The sequence below is a fragment of the Heterodontus francisci genome, chromosome 2 (genome assembly GCF_036365525.1).
Source record: "Heterodontus francisci isolate sHetFra1 chromosome 2, sHetFra1.hap1, whole genome shotgun sequence".
Classification (NCBI taxonomy): domain Eukaryota; kingdom Metazoa; phylum Chordata; class Chondrichthyes; order Heterodontiformes; family Heterodontidae; genus Heterodontus; species Heterodontus francisci.
In genome coordinates this window covers 9,837,892-9,861,206 of record NC_090372.1, presented here as the reverse complement: position 1 = coordinate 9,861,206, position 23,315 = coordinate 9,837,892, and the positions used below count along the sequence as shown (strand labels likewise).

The window sequence follows — 23,315 nt, the reverse complement described above, 5'->3', positions numbered from 1 at the left end:
AAATGCATTTTGTTTGTGTTTGAGAGCGTGCAGTGCATGTGTGGTGCATTTTCCCCCTTGGTAATGTGAACGTTTATCTCCAGGCCTGCTCTCCTAGTGAATGAAGGGCACTGTATAAGAAACCAGCAAATCTCAGGATCACAATCTGCAAAACCTATCATCTCTACTGCCTGGAAAAACATGCAAATAAAAGAGTAGACTGAAGATGAAAAGCACATGAAACTTTAATTTCAAAATGGACATTAAAACAAAGAATCTAAATCAGTTTTAAGATAAAAATGTGAAATAAATTATAATATGGAAATAAAGTTAAAAGACTATGATGTAGATTAAAGCATGGGATGGTCATTTACACTCAGGATCCAGATTTTGATTTATAATAATGACATAATTTATAACAGATTGAATATCAAATAGATTTCAGTAATTGCCAATTATTAAAGTGGGCGCTGATTAAACTAATGGGAATGCAACAACCATTTATTTTCATGCTTTTTATCTCTAATTAAGGGCAAGTGGAGATGGTCTGTCGATTGCGTTGCGCTTTCTCGCTGGTGTGTCCTGTCTGTTGGTGCGCGCTGTTGTCACGTCACGGAGCTGTGGGGTCAGAGGTCAGGCTGGCGGGGGAGACGGCAAGATGGCGGCGGCCGCGTACGAGAGCCTGAAACTGTGAGTGAGGGGCAATATCGCAGCTTTAATATTTCAGATATGGTTCTGGGGAGTGATTTTAAACCTGCTTAGGCTGCAGGGTTTTGATTATTATTTTGATTTAGAGGTGTAGGAGATGGAGAGCGGGTTTGTGCAGTGGGTCAGGGTGTTGCTCCCTTACCTTTGGAACCTGGGCTTCAGTCCAGTCTGGAGGCAGCGGCCTTGCGGCTCTTGCAGCCTCGGCTCCCAGCGGGGAACCATCGGCAATTTCACTCTGAGGGTGCCCCATGGAAAATGTCATCCGGCTGGGCTGGGAGCCTGATGGGCAAAAGGCTCCTCTGAAGTTGGAGCAAAGGCAAGTTTGTCAGGGCGGTGCAGTGGAAGGTTTAGTGACTCAAGCTCTTTGCTGCCAGGCAGTCCACAGCAGCCTGTGTTTATATAGCGCCTTTAATGTAATAAAACGTCCTAGGGCGCTTCACAGGAGTGTTCTAAAACAAAATTAGACACCGAGCTACATAATGTGACTTTAATTATGGATTCCAATAATGAGTAAAAGCTTCAGATATAATCACTAGCAGTGTTTAAAACAAACTGTTGTGTTTGTATCTCTACCACCCCCTCCATTTAACAACTCAACAAAGAACATGGGCAGCAATCTGCTCCCAGGTATTGGTAATGACTCTCTGCCACAGTGCTAGAAGATGCACAATGATCAAATGAGTTGCCTGAGCCTCTGCTTCGATTTCTTGTCTTTTGCTGTCTGCTAATTGAGATTGAAAACTCTGCGGAGAGCGTTATTCAGGCCAGCACCGTGCTGGAGCAGCAACAGCATTCATTTTCTATAGATTGCCTAACTTTAAAAAAAAAAGGTGTTTGACAAGTGTAAATGGATGAAGAAATTGAGCCTGAACTGTAGAGCGAATGAGCAGGAGGGGAAACTGAAAGCTCAGTTGGAGAGTTGGGTATTGAGATGGTTCTTAAGTGGAGAGGCTAAGGAGTTTTGGGGCAGAGTTCCAGAGAGAGGGACTGAGGTGGTCTGCTACTGATCTCTGCATAAACTTGCTACATTCTTGGGCTTACTTAAATAGTTAAATGTCCTGATTTTATATTCTGTTTGTTCTGAGTTCTCCCCCTGTTTTTCTTGGAGGCAGCAGCTTATTCTGGGGTGGAATTCCATGGGCATGGAGCAAGGGATTCTGTTGTCAGTTTTCTTGATCACCTATGAGCAATAAACAACATTGTGGCAATAAATTGGAGTTTGCACCTGGTGGAATTGCAGAAGTGTTGTGACCTCTGATGCCTTCAGAGGACTCTGAAGAAGCATGAAATTGGATAAAGCTCTTTGTGGTTCTTCAAGTCTTGCATAAGACTTCACCCTGGTTGTGATTGCCAGCAATGATAATATGGGAGGAGTGAAGCTTTACTGGAAATAATACCAAGAATGAATGTTATGAAAGTGTAGCCAAGAAATATATCTAGATAGATGCATCATCTGTACTCTATTAAATTAATGGTTCATGTGGCAGCCATAAATGAAAATGGTCGAAAGAGAAGATGATTAATTTTATGTTGAAAATATATAATCAATTCCTGGTAAATGTGGAGATGGTAGTGTGGTTATACAGCTGATATTATCAACACTCTCCACTGCCAGCAAACAAAAAGGTATTGGAATTAAAATAAAATAACCAATACCCATATAGGCAATTTAACATACCTGCTGTTGTATAAATAATGCATTTCAAAGTTAGACTTCAAAGCTGTCTAATTTTGGAATACAGATGCTTGACATTCTTGTCAGATTTCAGAAGAGCATAAGAAATGGGAGCTGGACGAGGTCATTCAGCCCTTTGAGCCTGCTCTGCCATTCAATAAAATCATGGCTGATATACCTCAACTCCACCTTCTTGCACTATCCCCACATGCAAAAATCTGTTGACTTCCATCTTGAATATATGCCACAACTGAGCATCTGTAGTTCTGAGGTAGAGAATTCCAAAAAATTCTCCTTATCTCAGTCTCTGGATAAGGGATCGGCCATTTAGAACTTTGACCACTAGTTCTAGACTCTCCAGTCAGTGGAAACATCCTCTCGGCATCTACCCTGTCAAGCCCCTTTTGGGGGGAAAAAAAGTTTCAATTTGATCACCTCTCATTCTTCTAAATTCCACGGAACATAGTACTATTGTACTTAATTGCTGCTTGTTGGACAATCCCCTCATCTAAACCCTCTGAGATTATTGCTTTATATCTATTACTATGTATTGAATACTTTCAGAACATTTTCACATTCGTTCACTTGTCGATTTATTGTGGATCTGCATCCAGTTTTCTAATGGAAATTGAATTGCTCCTGATCTTAACCTAATGTGACTCTATTATAATATCAAGGAGGCCTGAAATATTATAAGCAAAAGAGGAAGAAGGTAAAGAACTCTTGCTCTTTACTGTTATGGTGCACTACTGCTGTGCGAGCAGTTCTAATGTTTTGCGGTAACAACATACAGCGAAACCTGAATAAACTCCCAAAAACCAGACACCACCTGACAGGCCTAAATGACTTGCATTGCAAAATATTCAAGCGCCACTCTCGAACTACAGTCACTCCAAAATACAAACTACAGACAGCCTTTAATGCACTGAGCCGTTTTAAAATTAAAACATGGGGCATGGCCTGACATCACTTTAAAATGCTCAAATTATGGACTGTATCTGGAGCTGAAGATTGTGATGTCTGATAGATTATGACTGGGTTCCTTTTTGTCCAAGCCACCCCACAGCCACTGTCCCTGCTTCCAAAAGCAACCTTGTTGACAACACATGCCAGAGCCTGCGCGCGCACTTACTCCCAGGTGGGCCCAGAACCTGCATGCAGACTCTGCTCTGCACAGACCCAGAAACAGCGTACGTACTTTAACTCGGAAGATGCACAAGCAACAAGCCTAGAACCTGAGCACGCAATATGGTTGTCCATCGTCTGAGAATGTCATGAACCGCTTTCACCTTACAGATACTGTGGTGGCCACATCAGTTTTGTCATTTTCAGTTCTGTATTGTCCGTCATTGTACTAATGCTTTGTCTTTTAACACACTATTAACACATTGTTTGCCTTTGCTCCATGACCTTTTGGTCAGCTTTCTGGCCTTGTCCAATCTACACCTTCTCCTTTGTTATCTCTTGCCCCACCCCCACCTCACTTGCTTATAACCTGTGACATTTTTAATATTTGTCAGTTCCGAAGAAGGGTCACTGACCCGAAACATTAACTCTGCTTCTCTTTCCACAGATGCTGCCAGACCTGCTGAGTGGTTCCAGTATTACTTGTTTTGATTTCAGTTTTGTCATATCTGCTTTCAAACTGAAGTTTTTAGCATTGTCCGTGCCGATTATAATATCAACTGGTTCTTGCAGCTTGTTGGAAATTTTTTTAACAGTAGATACAATGACTATTTTGAAAATAAGAACACGTGCAAAAAGACAGCTGATGCCAGTCTCTTGGGTGTTTTGTAATTTACAGATTTCACTGTCAACAATTTAGTATTTAAAATCCTGAATGGTTGAAGAACTTAGAAATTCCTTGATTGCATTAGATCCCACTGGGCATGGGTGTGTGTCCAGGTCTAGGGACTTGAGCTCAAAAATCTATGCTGACACTCCAGTGCAGTACTGAGGGATTGGTGCACTGTTGGAGGTGCTGTCTTTTGGATGAGACGTTAAATTGAGGCCCCGTCTGCCCCCTCAAGTGGGTGTAAAAGATCCTCCAGCACTATTTCGAAGAAGAGCAGGGGTGTTATGCCTGGTGTCCTGGTCAACATTTATCATGCAGCCAGCATCACAAGAACAGATTCTGATATCTAATGCTGTTTGTGGGATCTTGCTTTGCACAAATTAGCTGCCGCAGTTCCTACACTACAACAGGGACTGGACTTGAAAAGTATTTCATTGGCTGTGAGGTGCTTTGGGACCTCTTGAGATTGTGAAAGGCGCAATACAAATGCAAGTCTTTCATTTAAATTCTGCTGGAAATAAATTTCTTTGAAGACCCCAAAGCTACCGGTCAGGAGCCATTAGCACTAGCTCCCTAACTTTACTTCAACAGTCTATGACTAATGAGTTGTAATGGTAGCATTGCGTTTGTTTCCTGAAAAGTCGAGGAAGTGCAACAGGAATAAGATATCTGCTTGTTGAGTGGCCAATGCTAATGAAGGCAAATCTGCTCTTCGGATAAGGCAGGAGGCTCTTCCACTGATTAAACAGCTCAGTTTTCAGTATTGGGTTGCATTGCTTGATTTTTTTTTTAATATTCACCTAAAGTTACTGTTTTTCTTTTGTGTATTCATTTTAACATTTCAGTGCCACTTGATTAACCAAAGGAAATAGTCCCTGTTTATTCATTACTGCCTAAAACTATCAACTATTTTTTGTCCTTTCTCCGTGTGCAGCAAGAGTTCCCAAAATGTAGGGAAGTTAGTACTGGAAAGTAGTGTGTATCTGTGAAAGGTATTTGGTAGTTTGTCTGTATCTTACAGATGCTTAGTGATAAAATCTAGAAGAGATATTTCTCCAATTAGGATTTTGTTGTATGGTCTGGGTATAAGATTGCCCTGTGCAAACGTATAACTATCTCTGGTATGTTGAACAACCCCATTATCTGAATATCCTTACAAGTAAAACTCCATACTATTGTTCCTGGATATCTGCACATAATAGTACCCGGGGCACACAGTTTAATCACTTAAAGATGTCCATTAGACACTGATCATCGACCACTTGCTTCGAATAAATATTAAATCACCGCTAAGCGGCTTGTGATCGCAATCTGATAAAAGCTATTCTAACGGCATCCTAGTTTATCTTTGCAGTTCAGCGTCTAAGAAGGACATTAACCTACATGAATATTGCTGATGCTTTTAGTTGAAACGCTCTCTCTTCACTTCCTCAAATATTGCCTCAACATTTTTTTTAGTACATCAGTCTTTGCATTTGGATAAATTTGGTGACTGACAAGTTCTCTTGGTTTTAAATGACGCATGCTGCATTTTCTCATACAGCAGCTGCCTTTTGATCAGTTCTCCATTCTGAGCCTTAATAGCGAAGGTTGGAAGATGGTTCAAGTTACCTGAAATGTATTTACTGTTTTGAGAGGTCCACATTCTAGTGATGCCTGGTCTGACATGCTGCACTGTTTTTTTTTTACACTCTTCCATGATCTCCAGCCCAGTGTCCCTGTGCATCCTTCAATGTTCCTTGTTTGTTTATTATCTGCACCATTAGCGAATATATCCCCATTTTCTGAATTCTGCTCCCCCTCTGCCTGCATTAGACCCCACTCATTGACCATACTTTTGCTCACTTTCCATGCTCCCTCCTGCTCAGTATACTCTTTCTATCCCCTGCCTTATGAAACACCGAGCTGTTTCTTTGTACATGATGTTTATTGTGTAAACATAGCTTGTTGGTGGAAAAGCACTGTTTAAATATAATGGCCTGTAAGTGAGGAAGTACACTGTCTGAAACTGACACTGCTGCTTTCTACAGGTATCACTCTGGCAACACTGCATTTGTCTTTTCCAATCTCTCTGCTGAAACCACTGCAACAACCCCTGTGGCATCTGTAGTTACATGGTCATCTACTGATCTGGTACACAAGAAGTAGGGAGCACTGGTTCCCTTAGAGATGCACACTGACACCCAGCAGCCATGCACTTCACTTCTTCCTTCTACTGGGTGAAATATTTCCAAGCAACGCACAATACGCTTTCACACAGAAGAGTGCTGAGATAGACGGCACTGAAAGTACTTGTACTGTCGACCCCTTCACTCTCTGTGTTGTCTGACTGCTTGTCTGACAGTCGGTCCTTGATGAGCCAAAATCTCTTTGGGAATGCAGTTGCATTGAGGTTATAGCCATATGAATACACACACATGCTTATGCCCTGCACCCAAGGGAATCCTGCGACATGATAGAAATGGATGGCTGGTTGTTTTCCAAAAGGGAAACTGACTCACTAGCCATGGCAGACAATGTGTGAGTGACCTGCAAATGTCTCCTTCAGTTGATTGGAAAGAGCTTGTTGTGTTAAGGGTTGGTATAGCCGTCACTTTCACAGCCACTGTCAAGCTGGTCCTGGAAGTGGCTCCCAAGTTTGGCTGCACTTTCCTGTCATCAAGAACAGGAACGTAGCAGGTGAACAGCAAGTTGCAAGCCAACGTATCTTTAGCAACATTGACCTAATTGAAGGGAAGAGGCCTCCCATCCAGCACCAGAATCACCGTTCAGGCATGTGAATGGTGTTATGGAGACCTCCGCTCAATTGCATATGTATCTGGACCTTTCATGAGCTTAACAGACAATGGGTGTTCTACAGGTACTTCCAGTCCGTGATGTACAGCACTGTGTACACGGGTGCTTTGGAGGCATTGGGACTGTGCCCCAACATGCATGCATCCAGTTATTGCCAATAGAAGCTGGATTTGAGTCCATCCCAGACTATTATGGTGAAAGTCTCTCTTTAGCTTTGCAGATTTTGTATAAGTCTCCAAAGCCTATCCAGCATCTACAAGGCACAAGTCAGGAGTGTGATACAATACTCTCCACTTACCTGGATGGGTGCAGCTCCAACAACACTCTAGCTCGACATCAGAACAAAATAGTCCGCTTGATTGGCACTCCATCCATCACCTTAAACATTCACTCTCTCCACCACCGATGCACAATGGCAGCAGTGTGTACCATCTACAAGATGCACAGCAGCAACTCACCAAGGCTCCTTAGACAGCACTTCCAAACCTGTGACCTCTATCACATAGTAGGACAAGGGCAGCAGATGCATGGGAACACCACCATCTGCAAGTTCCCCTCCACGTTACACATCATCCTGACTTGGAACTATATTGCCATTCCTTCACTGTCACTGGGTCAAGATCCTGGTTCTCCCTTCCTAACAGCACTGTGGGTGTACCTACCCCACATGGACTGTAGCGGTTCAAGAAGGCAGCTCACCACCACCTTCTCAAGGACAATTAGGGATGGGCAATAAATGCTGGCCTGGCCAGCGACGCCCACATCCCATGAATGACAATTTTAAAAAAAATTGTGTCCGTAATCTGTTCCTAGTTCATGGCTCTGAGCACTGATATACCTACAAAATATTAACAGTTGGACTTTATAAGGAGTTAGCTAGTGTGGGAAATTGAAATGATGCACTGGTGTGGAGACACAAACTATTGTAAGTAAGTTAAAACCGAATTTGAACAGGAAAATATTCATCTTCACTCTGAGGACATCAGTAATTTCCATTGTGTCTGTAGTAGGAAGGTTAGACTTTGATTTTTCTTGTACATAATAAACATTTACATAACTTTTGAAAAAAATTTTTTAGGCACACCACGCCAGAGAAGTTCTACTTTGAGGCTTGTGATGATGGATCAAATGACGTGCTGACGATTGACCGTGTCTCCAATGAAATCACCCTTGGAGGTAAAACATGTGTTTGAAGCAATTTCAAAGCAGGAATTTAAATTTTAGCAAGTGGCAATGCTTTATTTTCAAATTTAAAATGTTCTAATTACTGCAAAATGTGCCTTATACGCTTTATTTCTTTGTGGTCTTGTGGCAACATAAAAGTCACAGGAGGAAGTTGCAGTCTTTGGTAATTGAATAACATCGAATGATTTTAGGGGAAGCTAGATAAACACATGAGGGGTGAAGGAATAGAAGGTTATGCATATATAGTGAGAGATGAAGAGGGGTGGGGGGAGGCTTAAGATCATAAGAACTAGGAGCAGGAGTAGGTCGTTCGGCCCCTCGAGCCTGCTCCGCCATTCAATAAGATCATGGCTGATCTTTTCGTGGACTCGGATCCACTTACCCGCGCTCTCCGTATCCCTTAATTCCTTTATTGTTCAAAAAGATATCTACCGTAGCTTTAAAAACGTTTACTGAAGAAGCTTCAACTACTGCACTGGGCAAGGAATTCCATAGATTAACAACCCTCTGGGTGAAGACGTTCCTTCTTAATTCAGTCCTAAATCTGCTCCCTCTAATCTTGAGGCTATGCCCTCTTGTCCTAGCTTCACCTGCCAGTGGAAACATCCTCTCTACTTGTATCTTATCTATTCCCTTCATAATTTTATATGTTTCTATAAGATCCCCCCTCATTCTTCTGAATTCCAATGAATATAATCCCAATCTACTCAGTCTCTCCTCATAAGCCAACCCCCTCAACTCCAGAATCAACCTAGTGAACCTCCTCTGCACCCTCTCCAGTGCCAGTATATCCTTTCTCAAGTAAGGAGACCAAAACTGCACACAGTACTCCAGGTGCGGCCTCACCAGTACCTTATACAGCTGCAACGTAACCTCTCTGCTTTTAAACTCAATACCTTTAGCAATGAAGGACAAAATTCCATTTGCCTTCCTAATTACTTGCATGGAGCACGAACACTGGCACGGAGCAGTTAAATAGAGTGGCCTGTTTCTCTGCCGCATGTTTGATGTAAAGTCTCCTCTGATGAAAGCAGCAAGGCTTTCAAATGGGGCACTGCTTTATGAAACTGTTCGTCCCACTTAATCAGATCCTGTGCTAGATTTAGCCAGTCTTGTGACAATGTATTTGGCTACAGGGCTGAAATATGTCAGGCATTACTCAAAGTTTAGCCCTGAGATTTCATCAAACAAAAGGGAAAAAAAACAAAACTGATTAGGTTTCTATTGATATTTGTGAGGTCAAATCTAAGAGGTCATGTGCTCAGTGGGAATTAAATCTAAATGGTGTAGAGGAGCAAAAGGATCTAGGGTACAGATTCACATCATTAGAAGTAGTGAGGCCATACAAATTGCAAACAAAGCACAAGGGTTCATTTTCTTGAATAGGAAAGAGGTTATGTTAAACTTCTATAGAACCTTGGTCAGACCACAGGGCCCTTTATTTTAAAAAAAAAAAACTTTTGTGCAGCCACAGACGTGCAGCATCTTTTAAAATGGACAGCTTGTGCGTGGCCAGCGCAGGAGGTTTTGGGTTGCTGTGTGGCCGTGCAGTTTAGAAGGAACGTTGGCTTGGAGTGCTGTGTGCAGTTCTGATCTCTGTTACAAAAAGGCACGTTGAGGCACTGAGAGGGTGCAAAAAGATGTCAAGAATGATAGCAGAACTGAGAGGTTCTAATTACCAGGAAAAGCTGAACAGGCTGAGCTTTTTTTCTCTGTAGAAAAGAGTAATTGGAAGGGTGACCTAATAGAGGCCTTTTAAAATTGAGGGGGTTTGATAGGGTAAATGTAAACTTGTGGGGAGTCCAAAACTAGTGGAAATAAATACAGGATTCTTCTTTGGCCTCCTTGTCTCGAGACAATGGGTAAGCGCATAGAGGTGGCCAGTGGTTTGTGAAGCAAAACTGATGGAAATAAATACAGGATAGTCACTAAGTCCAACAAGGAATTCAGGAGAAACTTCTTTACCCAGAGAATGGTTAGAATGTGGAATTTCCTACCACATGGAGTAATGGAGGTGAATAGCATAGTTGTTAAGGGGAAGCTAGGTAAATAAGTACCCGAGAGAAAAGAATTGAAGGGCATGCTGCCAGGGTTAGATGAAGTAGGGTGGATCAGTTAGGTCAAATGGCCTGATACTGTGCTGCAATTTCGATGTGCTAGTTAGAGCTGGCCAGATTTGCTCAACTAGGTGACATGAGTAATCATTCCCACAGGAATTTAATATTGGAATGTTCAGCAATGCTGAACGTTAAGTTAAAGGATGCCATCTCCTTTTATAAGATCGTAACTTTTCCAACCTTCAAGTTTCCCTTTTCTGATACTATAGCATCTTTTCCATGCATACACTTGTTTTACTTAGATTGACAAACATGAAATTATTTCCTGCTTTTGTGCTCTGGTTTCATTTTTTATTTATTTATTTAGAGATACAGCACTGAAACAGGCCCTTCCGCCCACCGAGTCTGTGCCGACCATCAATTTTCCATTTATACTAATCCTACACTAATCCCATATTCCTACCACATCCCCACCTGTCCCTATATTCCCCGACCACCTACCTATACCAGGGGCAATTTATAATGGCCAATTTACCTATCAACCTGCAAGTCTTTGGCTGTGGGAGGAAATCAGAGCACCTGGCGAAAACCCACGTGGTCACAGGGAGAACTTGCAAACTCCGCTCAGGCAGTACCCAGAATTGAGCCGGAGTCGCTGGAGCTGTGAAACTGCGGTGCTAGCCACTGTGCCGCCCTTGTGGACAGCAGTCTCCTTACTTGAAGCACAATCCAAGCAGGCGCTTGGCCGCTGATGACATTGTAGAGTGTACCAGTGAGTAGTTCTTCTAGCATTGAGATGTAAGGGAAATACTGTTGCAGGATTAGGCAATCTCCCATTCTCTGCTTTACAACGAACTCATAGGAAGCTTTGATCTTCAAAGCACTCAAGTTGTTACATTTATATTTATTAAAAAAAAAGATTTCCACTTGCCTCTTGTTCATCCACATGTAAATCCCCAATCTAGCAACCATTCCAAGAGGCGCAAAATACCCCCACCTTCCCCACTCCCGTGATCTGAGTCGGCCTGCTGCTTATAGCCCAGAGGCCTCTACCATACCTACTACTGCTGCTGCTGATAGCTTTTCTACCCTGTACATCGGAAACATGCTCATAGCTGTTTCTGACAGTTATTTTTACATTCACATTTAAAGCACTGCAACTGCCTAATTCACACTGTGGGTAGGGTTTCTTGGTAAATTTCACTGTAAATTGCCTGATTCTTCACCAGAGAGGTTTCCCTGGGAGAAATTAATTTGTAGATGATTTTGTCTGAGCTGCTAATTAACTTGCTTCTACAGGTAACCTTGGAGAGTTGTCTCTAATTGACAGCATGCTCAACAGATTGTCTGAGGCCGTTGCACAATATAGATTGACCTATTTTGTTCCTTCTATCATGATACACATTTTAAATGTGTTGGATGAGCACACCTAGACATTACTGTTTGTTTGTTACAAATGCAAAGCATTCTTGTAATGCTTGGTGCCTCTGACTTTCTCTTCTATCCTCCAGGCAGAAACTGACCACATTTCCAGCCTCCAAATTTCCCTGTCTGCGCAAATATTAAACTCCTGCTTTCTGAATAAAGGCCGTTGCAACCTTAATGAGACATGGCTGCGTCAGAGGAGCAGAATGATATATTGTACACAATATCATAAAGCGCTTCCATCCTCTCAACATAGCATTCAACCTATAAACAACGCCATGAAAAATCCATTAGTGATTATAGTATCTAATAAAATTTGGTTTGTGGGGTATGCATGTCATTGCAAACTCTCAAGTTTTTGCATATCTGTTTTGTGTGGAGGTGATGCTATGGTAAGTATTTTCATGTCACACTTCACTCACAGAATCACAGGCACTTGATGTCACACAATAGCTGTTAAGATTTCAGCATGAACCTTTTGACATGTCACCCATGTTGGTAAAGGTTAGCAAAGGAGGTAAGGACTACAATTGATGTTTGAAATTTTGTGTCCATAGAGGTTTTTTGCAGCTCCCTGCAGACACACTTAATCCCACCCTCTTCCTTCCCCCACTTGCCTCTGTGTTCTCCCGGAATGTTCTCAGTAAAGCTGGCTGCTCCCCCTGCTCGACCACCAAACTGTGAAGCAGTACCTGGGGACTTGGCCGCCCTAAACACAGCACACTGTGGATGTGAACTGTTCTTTGGGCCATACTGGTGTCACTGGTTCAACCCTGTTGTAGTGGCCTTCACCTCTTTCCCCACCACCTCTAACTGTTCTATGGACTATTGCTACACTTTCTCTTCCCTGGCCTCTAGCCATTCTCTATCATGCCCCTCCCACCCTTCCCCCCCCCCCCCCCCCCCCCCCCCGCCCCCACTCCAGTATCTGAATATGTCCTACCTTGCGCCCTCACTTTCTCTGCCTCTAATCCTGCTCTATCTTTTTATTTCCTCCCGCCCTTACCTTAGTTTCTAACCATATTATACCTTCTACCTTGCCTTTTCTAGTCCTCCCTCTTTCCCATCCCACTGTACCCCACCTCACTTCAGGCTTCCAGCATCACAGTCCTTCCTCAACCCTGGTCCAATTATGCCATCGCCTCTAACCCGACTTGCTCTGAAGAATGACTTTCAACTTGATTTCCCCAAGTGAAATACCAAGGGTGACTCGCTGGTAATGTTAGTAATGGTGTGCCATAGTCCAGACATCCAACATGCAAAACAGTCTTAAATGGTGGTGCTTCTGAAACTGGCAAATACATTTCAGTCTACAAAGCCCTCTGATCAATGGTAATTATGCGCTGACTTGAGCCTGCGTTTGCTTAACAATTAATTTTTCAGACCATAAAGGGACACAGCGCCACCGTACCAAGATAATACATTATGCATTACATGGTATGACGCTCGTGCTGTTATAAACCGGATCTCGTCCACCATGGCAGATCTGCGGATTATTTTCTGGTGAAGCAATCATTTTCTTTCTCCTGTCTTTTCCCACTTGTGCATTCAACAGAGGATCACTGGGCATCAATGAAGAGCAGGATTCATGGACATTTACTTTCTGGGGTTACTGATGCCAATTCCAGTGGCACGAATGCTGGCTGATATCAGCTAATTCAACACAGCAAAACTTGGGATCCTCCTTATCCATATAACTCAATAGCAAAATGTGAACTATACATATCCAGTGGCATGATCTGCACCTTGGCATGGTTCACTTTAGAGTCATAGAGTTTTACAGCACAGAAACAGGCCCTTCGGCCCAAAGTGCCTGCGCCGCCCATCAAGCACCCGTCCTAACTAATCCCATTTCCCTGCACTTGGCCCGTAGCCTTGTATGCTATGGCATTTCTAAAATACTTCTTAAATGTCCTGAGTGTTCCTGCCTCTACCACCCCTTCAGGCAGTGTGTTCCAGATTCCAACCACCCTCTGGGTGAAAAAATTCTTCCTCAACTTCCCTCTAAACCTCCTGCCCATTACCTTAAATCTATGCCCCATAGTTATTGACCTCTCAGCTAAGGGAAAAAGTTTCTTCCTATCCTATCAATGCCCCTTATAATTTTGTATACCTCAATCAGGTCCCCTCTCAGCCTTCTCCGCTCCAAGGAAAACAACCCCAGCCTATCTAGTCTGTCTCCATAACTGAAATGCTCCAGCCCAGGCAACATGCTGGTGAATCTCCTCTGCACCCTCTCCAGTGCAATCACATCCCTCCTATAATGTGGCGACCGGAGCTATACTCAGTACTCCAGCTGTGGCCTAACTAGCGTTTTATACAGCTCCATCCTAACCTCCTGGCTCTTATACTCTATGCCTCGGCCAAAAAGGCAAGTATCCCATATGCTTTCCTAACCACCTTTATCTACCTGTGCTGCTGCCTTCAGTGATCTATGGACAAGCACCCCAAGGTCCCTCTGACCCTCTGTACTCCCTAGGGTCCTACCATCCTTTGTATGTTCCATTGCCTTGTTAGACCTCCCAAAGTGCATCACCTCACACTTCTCAGGATTAAACTCCATTTGCCACTGCTCTGCCCATCTATATTTATTTACAACCAGACAGATCCAGATTTTTAAATGTTGCCATAACATTCAGCAGAGGCAGCACATCACAAATATAAAGCAGTACTTTAGTCTAGAAAGAAAGAACTTTCACACCCTCTAGACATTCCGAAGTGTTGTAGGGAAATAGCCATATCTCATGTTCTACTTGTATTTCAGTTTCATGAACCCAGGAGTTGGCTAGTATTTGCAGAGGCAAATGTTTAGTAACCAAAGAGGTAGTTGAGGCTGATAATTTCAGTGTGTTGTCACCTTTTTGTGTTCCCTCGAATAGGTCAAACAAATAATAGCTATCATTTGTAACCATTGAAGATTCGAGCCTGAAATTTAGGACCAGTGGAGATATTACTTTGCATTATATATCCTAATGTCAGACCTGCGGAATTTATTCCTTTTGGTTTAATAAATATCACCTGTCTCTCTTTGTTTAATTAAAAAAAAATCACTTTTTTATAAAGGTCCACAGTCTGCCTCATTCTTCTTGATTGACTGTAAGTCTTGCCTGCTTGCTCTTTTCATGCCCCCACTAACCAATCATTTATAGCACGAGAGCAGTCTGTTCAAGCAAACCACTCCGTGTCGTGTTTGAGCAGTTGTCCTATTCCCATATTCCTTTATTCTCCTTTCCTCAGCCTCCTATCTAACCTATACTTAAATGTTGACATGCTGTCTACTTCAGTCACTGGCTATGGTAATGCATTCTTCAGCCTCACCACCCTTGTGTTTTGAAATAAAAGTATCTTCTGCTCACTGTCCCAAATCTTTTAACATAACTATGTCCCTTCAAATTAGACTCCTCAATAGCCGTCTATTTATAACCCCTCTGTCCTTGAAAGCACATTTCTCTGTATAAAGCCAGTTTATTGTACTTTCTCCTGGATGTATGTATGAATATTTTAATGTCTAAACATACTTGTAAAAACTATTAATGTACTTTTCTCCTTTTTTATTTTCCTTCAGTTAAGAAAGATGTCCCTCCCTCTGCAGTTACCAGATCGGTTTATGGAATAATGGGAACAATTCGCCTCGTGGCAGGTGAGTGGATTTAATTAATATGCACATTTTTAGAGGTGGGAGAAGTATGTTTTCAGCCAAGACGGCGGAGTGCTCTAAAGTGCAGCGTTTAGGTCGCAGTCTACTCTGGAGGTGTAGGTTCAAGTCCCACTTCTGACAGGTTATGTTTTGGCGGAACAGACTCAAAGGGCTGAGTGGCCTACTCCTGCTCCTGATTCGTATGTTCATTTGTGTTTCAAATAGTTTATGCAAGAATCTCTAACTCTGCTTTGATTTGTTGTTGTAGAGCCCCAGATTTATCTCCCCACCAAATCCACATTCGCATTTTTCTGGATTCCTGACCAGTGGAAATTGAGGCATTGGGCTGTACTTGGGTTCAATATTTTATGTGCAGTTTGCCACCGTTTGAGTTGACTGGTGCCTTTTAATAGCATTGGGCTGCAACTGTGTTGGATAGGTCATGACATGAGGTGGAGCTGCCAGAACACTCAACTTGTCCATTATTTTTCATTCACTGGGAGGCTCAAATCCATTATGGCAGAAAATCAAAATGCCAGCGTAGCATGTGTAGCAGTGAGCTATTGTGAATACCTCAGATTTGAGACTGACTGACCAGGTTGGAGGTATAACCTGGTGTGGAGCATAAACCGCAGCACAGACGAGTTGGGCTTCATGGCCTGCTCTTTGCTGTATATTCAGTGTAACCCAGCAAGGATTGCAAAATACTGCATCCTTCTTAATTAGTGCAGCGCATATCCAACTAATTTTTGTTGCCCAGTTAAATTGCCATTACTTCAAAACAGTGTACAAAAGCTTCTTCACAGGCGAAAATAACTTATTACACTCCCACTTATCGATTGTAAAGATCAATGTTGTGTTGGCTGTATTTTTAGTATTTTTTAATACTTGGTGCATTTAAAGTGAAGCTAGATAAACACATGAAGGAAAGAATAGAAGGCTATGTTGGTGGGGTGGGAGGAGGCTTCTGTGGAGCATATACACCGGCAGGGACCTGTTGGACTGAATGGCCTGTTTCTGTGCTGCACCTTCTATATAACCCCTTTTGCGGTTGTGGAGAGACACAAGCAATGCTGCACGTTACCGAGGAGTGACCCTTCTACAGACTGGCAGACTAATCACCTTAAATTCAGCAAATAAGGAGGCTATCTCTTGGCTCTGGTGATTTGCATTCGCTCAACAACAAAACAAACCTATCTAAGTCAATGCCAAATAATCAGTAATAGTAATTCTGTTTGTTATATACATTTATTTTGAAACACGCTAAGAGCTTTTTGTGCAAAACTAAAAAATAGTGGTTACTTGAGAATTAAAGCAACACTACTTTCATTGAAAGGCATTTGGCAATTTTTCCAGTTTCCAAAATTCCGTAATGCAGTTTATGCTGCCAAGATAATGTCACATTACTCTGTAACCACCCCCACTATTTTTAAAAAGAAAGTGCCACCAAATTCAGCTTGATATCCCAAAAAAATTCTGCTTGTGAAGGTTTCAGCAAGTTAACTTATAAAGAAGACACAAAGAAACAGTTTTCTGCTTTCAAATATTCATTTTTATCTGTAGATTGAATTACATTCAAAACCTGACCACCTGATATTTTTCATCTGTCACTGAAATGGTTATAGGTTTTTTTATTCATTTCATGGGGTGTGGGTGTTGCTGGCAAAGCCAGCATTTTTTGCCCCATTCCTAATTGTCCTTGAGCAGGTTGTGATGAACTGCCATCTTGAACCTCTGCAGTCCATCTGGTACGGGGGGGCACCCACAGTGCTGTTAGGGAGGGAGTTCCAGGATTTTGATCTAGCGACAGTGAAAGAACAGCAATATATTTCCAAATCAGGATGGTGTGTGGCTTGGAGGGCAACTTGCAGGTGGTGGCATTCCCATGCGTTTGCTGCACTTGTCCTTCTAGGTGGAAGAGGTCGCGGGTTTGGAAGCTACTGTCCAAGGAGGTGTGGTGAGTTGCTGCAGTGCATCTTGTACATAGTACACACTGCTGCCACTGTATATCGGTGGTGGAGGGCTTAAATGTTTAAAGTGGGTGGACTGCCGCTCAAGTGGGCTGCTTTGTCCTGGATGGTGTTCAGCTTCCAGAGTGGTGTTGGAGCTGCACTCATCCAGGCAAGTGGAGAGTATTTCATCACACTCTTGATTTGTGCCTTGTAGATGATGGACAGGCATTGGGGAGACGGGAGGTGAGTTACTCGCCGCACAATTCCCAACCTCTGACCTACTCTTGTTGCTACAGTATTTATATGGCTGCTTCAGTTCAGTTTTTGGTCAATGATGATGCCCAGGATGTTAGTGGAGGATTCAGTAATGGTAATGCCAATGCCATTGAATGTTGAGGGGAGATGGTTAGGTTCTCTCGCTTGTTGAAGATGGTCATTGCCTGGCGCTTAAGTGCCAAGTAGTATTCCTGCCACACATCAGTCCAAGCCTGAATGTTGTCCAGGTCTTGCTGCAAATGGAGACGAACTGCTTTAGTATCTGAGGAGTCGCGACTGGTACCAAACATTGTACAGTCATCGAACATCCCCACTTTTGACCTTGTGATGAAGGGAAGGTCATCGATGAAGCAGCTAGAGCCTAGGGCACTACCTTGAGGAACTTCTGCAGTAATGTCCTGGGACTGAGATGATTGACCTCCAACAACCACAACCATCCACCTTTTGTGCTAGGTATGACTCCAACGATTGGAAAGTTTCCCACCGCGCCCCTTCCCCCCCGCCCCCCCTCCCGATTCCCATTGACTTCAATTTGGCTAGGGCTCCTTGATGCCACACTCAGTCAAATGCTGCCTTGATATCAAGGGCAATCACTTTTGCCTCACCTCTGGAGGTCAGCTCGTTTTTTCATGTTTGAATGAAGGCTGTAATGAGGTCAGGAGCCGAGTGGCCCTGGTGAAACCCAAACTAAGCGGTGAGCAGGTTATTGCTGAGCAAGTGCTGCTTGATAGCACCGTTGATGCCACCTTCCATCACTTTGCTGATAGAGTGTAGACTGATGGGGCGGTAATTGGCTGGATTGGATTTGTCCTTTGTGGACAGGACATACCTGGGCAATTTTCCACATTGTTGGGTAGATGCCAGTGTTGTAGCTATACTGGAACAGATTGGAGATTTCTGCAGTACAAGTGTTCAGTACTGTTGCTGGAATGTTTTTGGGGTCCATAGTCTTTGCAGTATCCAGCACCTTCAGTTGTTTCTTGATATTACGTGAAGTGAATCGAATTGGCTGAAGACTGGAATCGGTGATGCTGGGGACCTTGAAAGAGGCCAAGATGGCCACTCGGCACTTCTGCTGAAGAGGGATACAAATGCTTCAGCCTTGTCTTTTGCACTGATGTGCTGGGCTCCTCCATCATTCAGGACAGGGATATTTGTGGAGCTGTCTCCTCTGGTCAGTTATTTAATTGTACACTGCCATTCACAACTGGATGTGGTTGGACTGCAGAGCTTTGATCTGATCCTTTTGGTTGTGGGATCACTTAGCTCTGTCTTGCTTGCTGTTTGGCATGCAAGTAGTCCTGTATTGTAGTTTCACCAGGTTGACGCCTCATTTTAGGTATGTCAGGTGCTGCTCCTGGCATGCTCTCCTGCACTTTATTTTTAAACCAGGGTTGATTCCTTGGGTTGATGGTAATGGTAGAGTGAGGTATATGCTGGGTTATGGGGATTACAGATTGTGATTGAATACAGGAAGGGGTGCCCTAATACACCAATTTAAGTGTTTTGCTGATTTATTTTTCTCCAATTAATTTTGCTGATCTGAGGAAAAATGAGGTTTACGTCACTGGGACTACAACATGTTTGTCATTTTTCCAACTGCATCTTAGATGTTGCTAGTTCTCAGAAACCCTGAATGAAAGAGGAGGCTGAGGAGAAAGTAAAGGAAATAGTAAAGGGTGAGAATTAGCAGTGAATAGAGCGACAACTTGATGTTGGAGTTACAGATGACACAAGTTTACATGACACTCATTTAAAAAGTTTGAAGAAAACTAAATGGGAAAACACTGTGGCGAGATTAAGTGCCGACGTAGTCCACAAACGAAACCACTCGGGTGCACAATTGAAAGAAAGACCCTAGGTTTGTAAGATCTTCACGCCTGTTATTGCTGGAATCCTAAGGCTGGTTTAGGTCTGCTGTGCTCAATGCGGTACAGTTTGATTACATTCTTTTCTCTTTTGCTGTCACCACAGGCATGTATCTTATAGTTATTACCAAAAAGCAAAAGATGGGAGATTTGTTCAATCATGCTGTTTGGAAAGCAACAGAATTCAACATCATTTCCTATAAGAAGACAGTGCTTCACCTAACTGAGATGCAGGTAACATTTGCAATAAATTGTGTTTGAAATATTTACAGAAACAATTGGGTTTCAGGCTTCATTCTTGCTATTGACTTTTAACATATACTCCATTCTCACTGTATCTATAATATGTTAAGTCTTGCATCATCCTGTTCGCCTCACCATCATTTTGATGTCTGTCACGCATGGGTAATGCCAGTAAACTCTAATATAAAAACTGCAGGTAAGACTCAGTGGCATTGCCACCCCATTGTGCTGCATTGATAGGTGCAGGAATGGGGTGTGGGGTTTCTCCACGCTGATCCTTGGTCTCAGTCTCGCCACATGGCTGGTAACAAACAGAAGCCAAGGATTTCTAGCAGGATTGAAGGCAAAGTTGTCCAGGGTCAATCTTGTATACTTTCCTAGTGCACCCACGGTCACAGCTGTACATGAGCATGGGGAAATGGGACGGGGAGAAAACACTGTAGACGTGTGGATTTCCTCTGAGAAAAGTCTAATTGACCAATGTGACTTGATTCCTCAATCTCCAAATTGCATTTTTATTCTTCTGTAAACTGGAGGCACTCCGATAAGTATCTTATTTACCTTGACACTGATAACATAGCATTTTATGCCAATGATCAATGGTCCAGTTCCTTGGGTTATTTGCCGCTTAACTATGGCGGCCACCATTGGAATGCGCACCACAACCTGTGCCCGAGCTGCAGTCTGAGTTACTATTGAATGTTTCACTATTTGATGGAGGAATTGAGACTGCTTACTCAACCTAGCCACTCGCTCAGCTCATGCCAGCCAATCAGAGCACAGTGGCTTGCTCTGAGCAAGGATGTAGGGAGGCAAGTTGACTTTGAGTCTGAAATTGAGCATAAATGAAGTGTGTTTTTGCTTTTCTCTTTAAACAATAGATGCCAGTTTTATAAGAGTGTCAGGTTAATTATCTCACACAAATAGAAAATACAGGGAGGAGGGATTCATAAAGCTCTGGTTAGCCCACAAGTAGAATATTGCGTGCAGTTCTGGTCACCACTTTAGGAGTGTCCTTGAGAGAATGCAGAGGAGATTTATCAAAATAGTTCCAGGGGTGAGAGATTTTAGCTACAAGGTTAGGCTGAAGAAGCTGGGTTATTTTCTTTGGAGCAAAGGAGATTAAGGGGAGATTTGATAGAGATGTACAAGATTATGCAAGTTTGGACAAGATAGACAAAAGCTGTTCCTGTTAGCTGATTTTGTATAAGGCCTAGGACACTGATTTAAGATTTTAGGCAAGAGCTGTGGGGGGGTGTGGGGAAAGATGTGAGGCAGAATTAATGTAGTGAGTGGTAATGACCTGGAACTTACTGCCTATGTTTCTGCTTCCACCAACCTCAATCAATGATTTTGAAAGGAAATTGGATGGGCACTTGAGAAAAAAACTTGCAGGGATAGAGCGGGGGGATGGAACTGACTGGATTGCTGTAGGGAGAGTCGCCATGGACTCGATGGGCCAAATGGCCGCCTCCTGTGCCGTAATGACTGTAACTCTATGACTCATCATATACTTCCCTTTACCACCTCCAGCCTTACAACCCTCCGAAATATCTGCTCTTCCAATTCTGGCCTCCTGTATATCCCCGATTTTTAATCACTCCCATTGGCATTAATGCTGTTAGCTGCCAAGACCCTAAGCTTTGGAATTCCCTCCTTCGAGCTCTCTCTCTTCCTTTAAAACTAACTCTTTGACCAAGCTCTTGGTCATCTGGCCTAATATCTCTTTGTGGCTTGATGCCAAATTTTGCTCCTGTGAAATGCCTTGAGACGTTTTACTATGTGAAAGGTGCTATATAAACGCAAGTTATTGTTTGTGCTCTCCAGAAGTTAGGTGGTGTAGCAGTAACACTGAACAACCCCACCAACTTTATTTCCTTTGCTACAGACTCTCCTTTTCCCACAGTGTTGTTTACCTGTCCCCTCTGTCCATTATAATGTTCACCTTGTTGCTAATCCTCCTCATAACCTCTCCTGACCCACCCGCCTCTGCAACTCCTCCCACTTCCAACGTTGCAGGCCTTGACTGGCCTTTGACTTGCACATGCTCCAGTTTCTGGTGGTGTGGCTCCGCTCTGCTGCCTCTCTGGGCACTCCCCACTCCTTTTCCTCCTTTTATCCTCTTCATTCTTTTCCCAGTACCAGGAAACTGTCAACAAATGCATTATAAGCACTATGAGTGCCTTCAAAATTGAAGTGTCAGCTTCTCAGCACTGGGAAACCAGCAAATCTGACAAAACAGGTCCTGCCCTGCAGCAGCAGAAGGGAGAGGCTGTTTGGTTGTGTTGGGAAATATGCACAAGAGGCTGGTGGTGAGGAAGAAGGGGCAGGTACATTAGACTAAAGAAATGGTGAAAGAGAAAGAATACATTCCCATATACCATTCTGCCTCATCCTTTTGACTGGGAGGCTGTTTCTATTCCGCATTTCCAGCTGTTTGCAGGGATGTACTTTTAAATGACTTCGAAGGGCAGCGTGCACTTCCAAAATGGATGCTGGAAATCTGAAATAAAAACAGTAAATGCTCAAAATACTCAGCGGGTTGGGCAGTGTCTGTGGAGAGCACAACAGAGTTAACCGTTTCAGATCGATGACCTTGTGTCTGAACTCTGCTGAATTCACTTCCAAACCACTTAAAAGCTATTTCCTGAGTGAAGGCTGGGAACTTGACAATGGCTGCTTGTTGAGTGAGACACACCAGTACTGCAAACATAGCAGAGTGGTGTGGGATGGGATGCTACCTTGGCTCCCTTCTTCACCTCAATGTTATGGTAGCCTGTCTCTGTCCCATTCCCTGCTAATACAGTCAGATCTTGTGTCTGAACCAAAGCTGACTCCTTAATGCTCCTGTACACTTCTACCCAGCACTGTCTTGCTCCCTCACACTGGTCTCGCATTGAGGTACACCTCCCCATTACTCCTACAGACCCCTCCACTCCACTGCGCCAAGTTCCCAGGATCCTGTTCCCACCACTGAAGTACCTCACTCTCATAGCTCCAGTGTGCCTGGACATTTGCCTTCTCAGTACTCCAATATCCCAGGAACTTTTTACTTTTCCTTGTGCTCCCATAACCCAGAAACGCCTCCCAGTACTTCTGGATTTGTGTGTCCACCATCTTAATACAGGACCCAAGACTGCCTCAATGTCCAAACTCCAGGAATCCCTATACATGTACACCCAGATACTTGAAGTTCCCTCCCATTTTTACGTCTTGTGACCCCAAACTGTACTATCCCACCCAAGCTTCCTGTTCCATTTTTTTTGCAAACCATTCTGCCACTTGGCAACTGTACCTGCTCCTCCCAGAACACTCTCTTTGTTGTTAAAATCTAGCACCAGTCTTCCCCAATATAAATGTGTCCATAGCCGCCCCTAGCTTCTACCCAAGCCCAGGTACCCACCCTCAGCCCTGCCAAGCACAGCTACTTGAGATATTCTGACATCATGGAAGGTGCTATACAAATGCATATTCCTTTTTCTTCTGAACCTGGTTCATCTTCCCTACCACCTTCCTAATTATTCTTTGCTTTCAGAAAAAAGTGGTATAGTGCACAATTAAACCTGTATATAACCATCAAAGCGAATAATTGATATTAATAAAACAATTTAACTTTCTTACGTCAGTGACCCTCAATATATTGCACATTACATGGATTAACGTGCTATAGAACTCATGGAGGCCTTGTGCATGTGTGGAGATATTTATCTATACTAGTT

The 23,315-nt window shown here is 43.2% G+C and overlaps 1 protein-coding gene across 1 annotated transcript in view; it reads left to right on the top strand.

Moving 5' to 3' along the window:
- Window positions 1-598: 598 nt before the first annotated feature.
- Window positions 599-23,315, top strand: part of LOC137381609 (phosphatidylinositol-3-phosphatase SAC1-like) — an 88,519-nt gene continuing 65,802 nt past the window's right edge. The window contains exons 1-4 of the mRNA XM_068054321.1: window positions 599-669; window positions 8,032-8,129; window positions 15,186-15,260; window positions 19,460-19,587. Coding sequence (XP_067910422.1) covers window positions 638-669; window positions 8,032-8,129; window positions 15,186-15,260; window positions 19,460-19,587 — 333 coding nt within the window. The 5' untranslated portion in view covers window positions 599-637. The remainder of the gene's footprint in view (window positions 670-8,031; window positions 8,130-15,185; window positions 15,261-19,459; window positions 19,588-23,315) is intronic.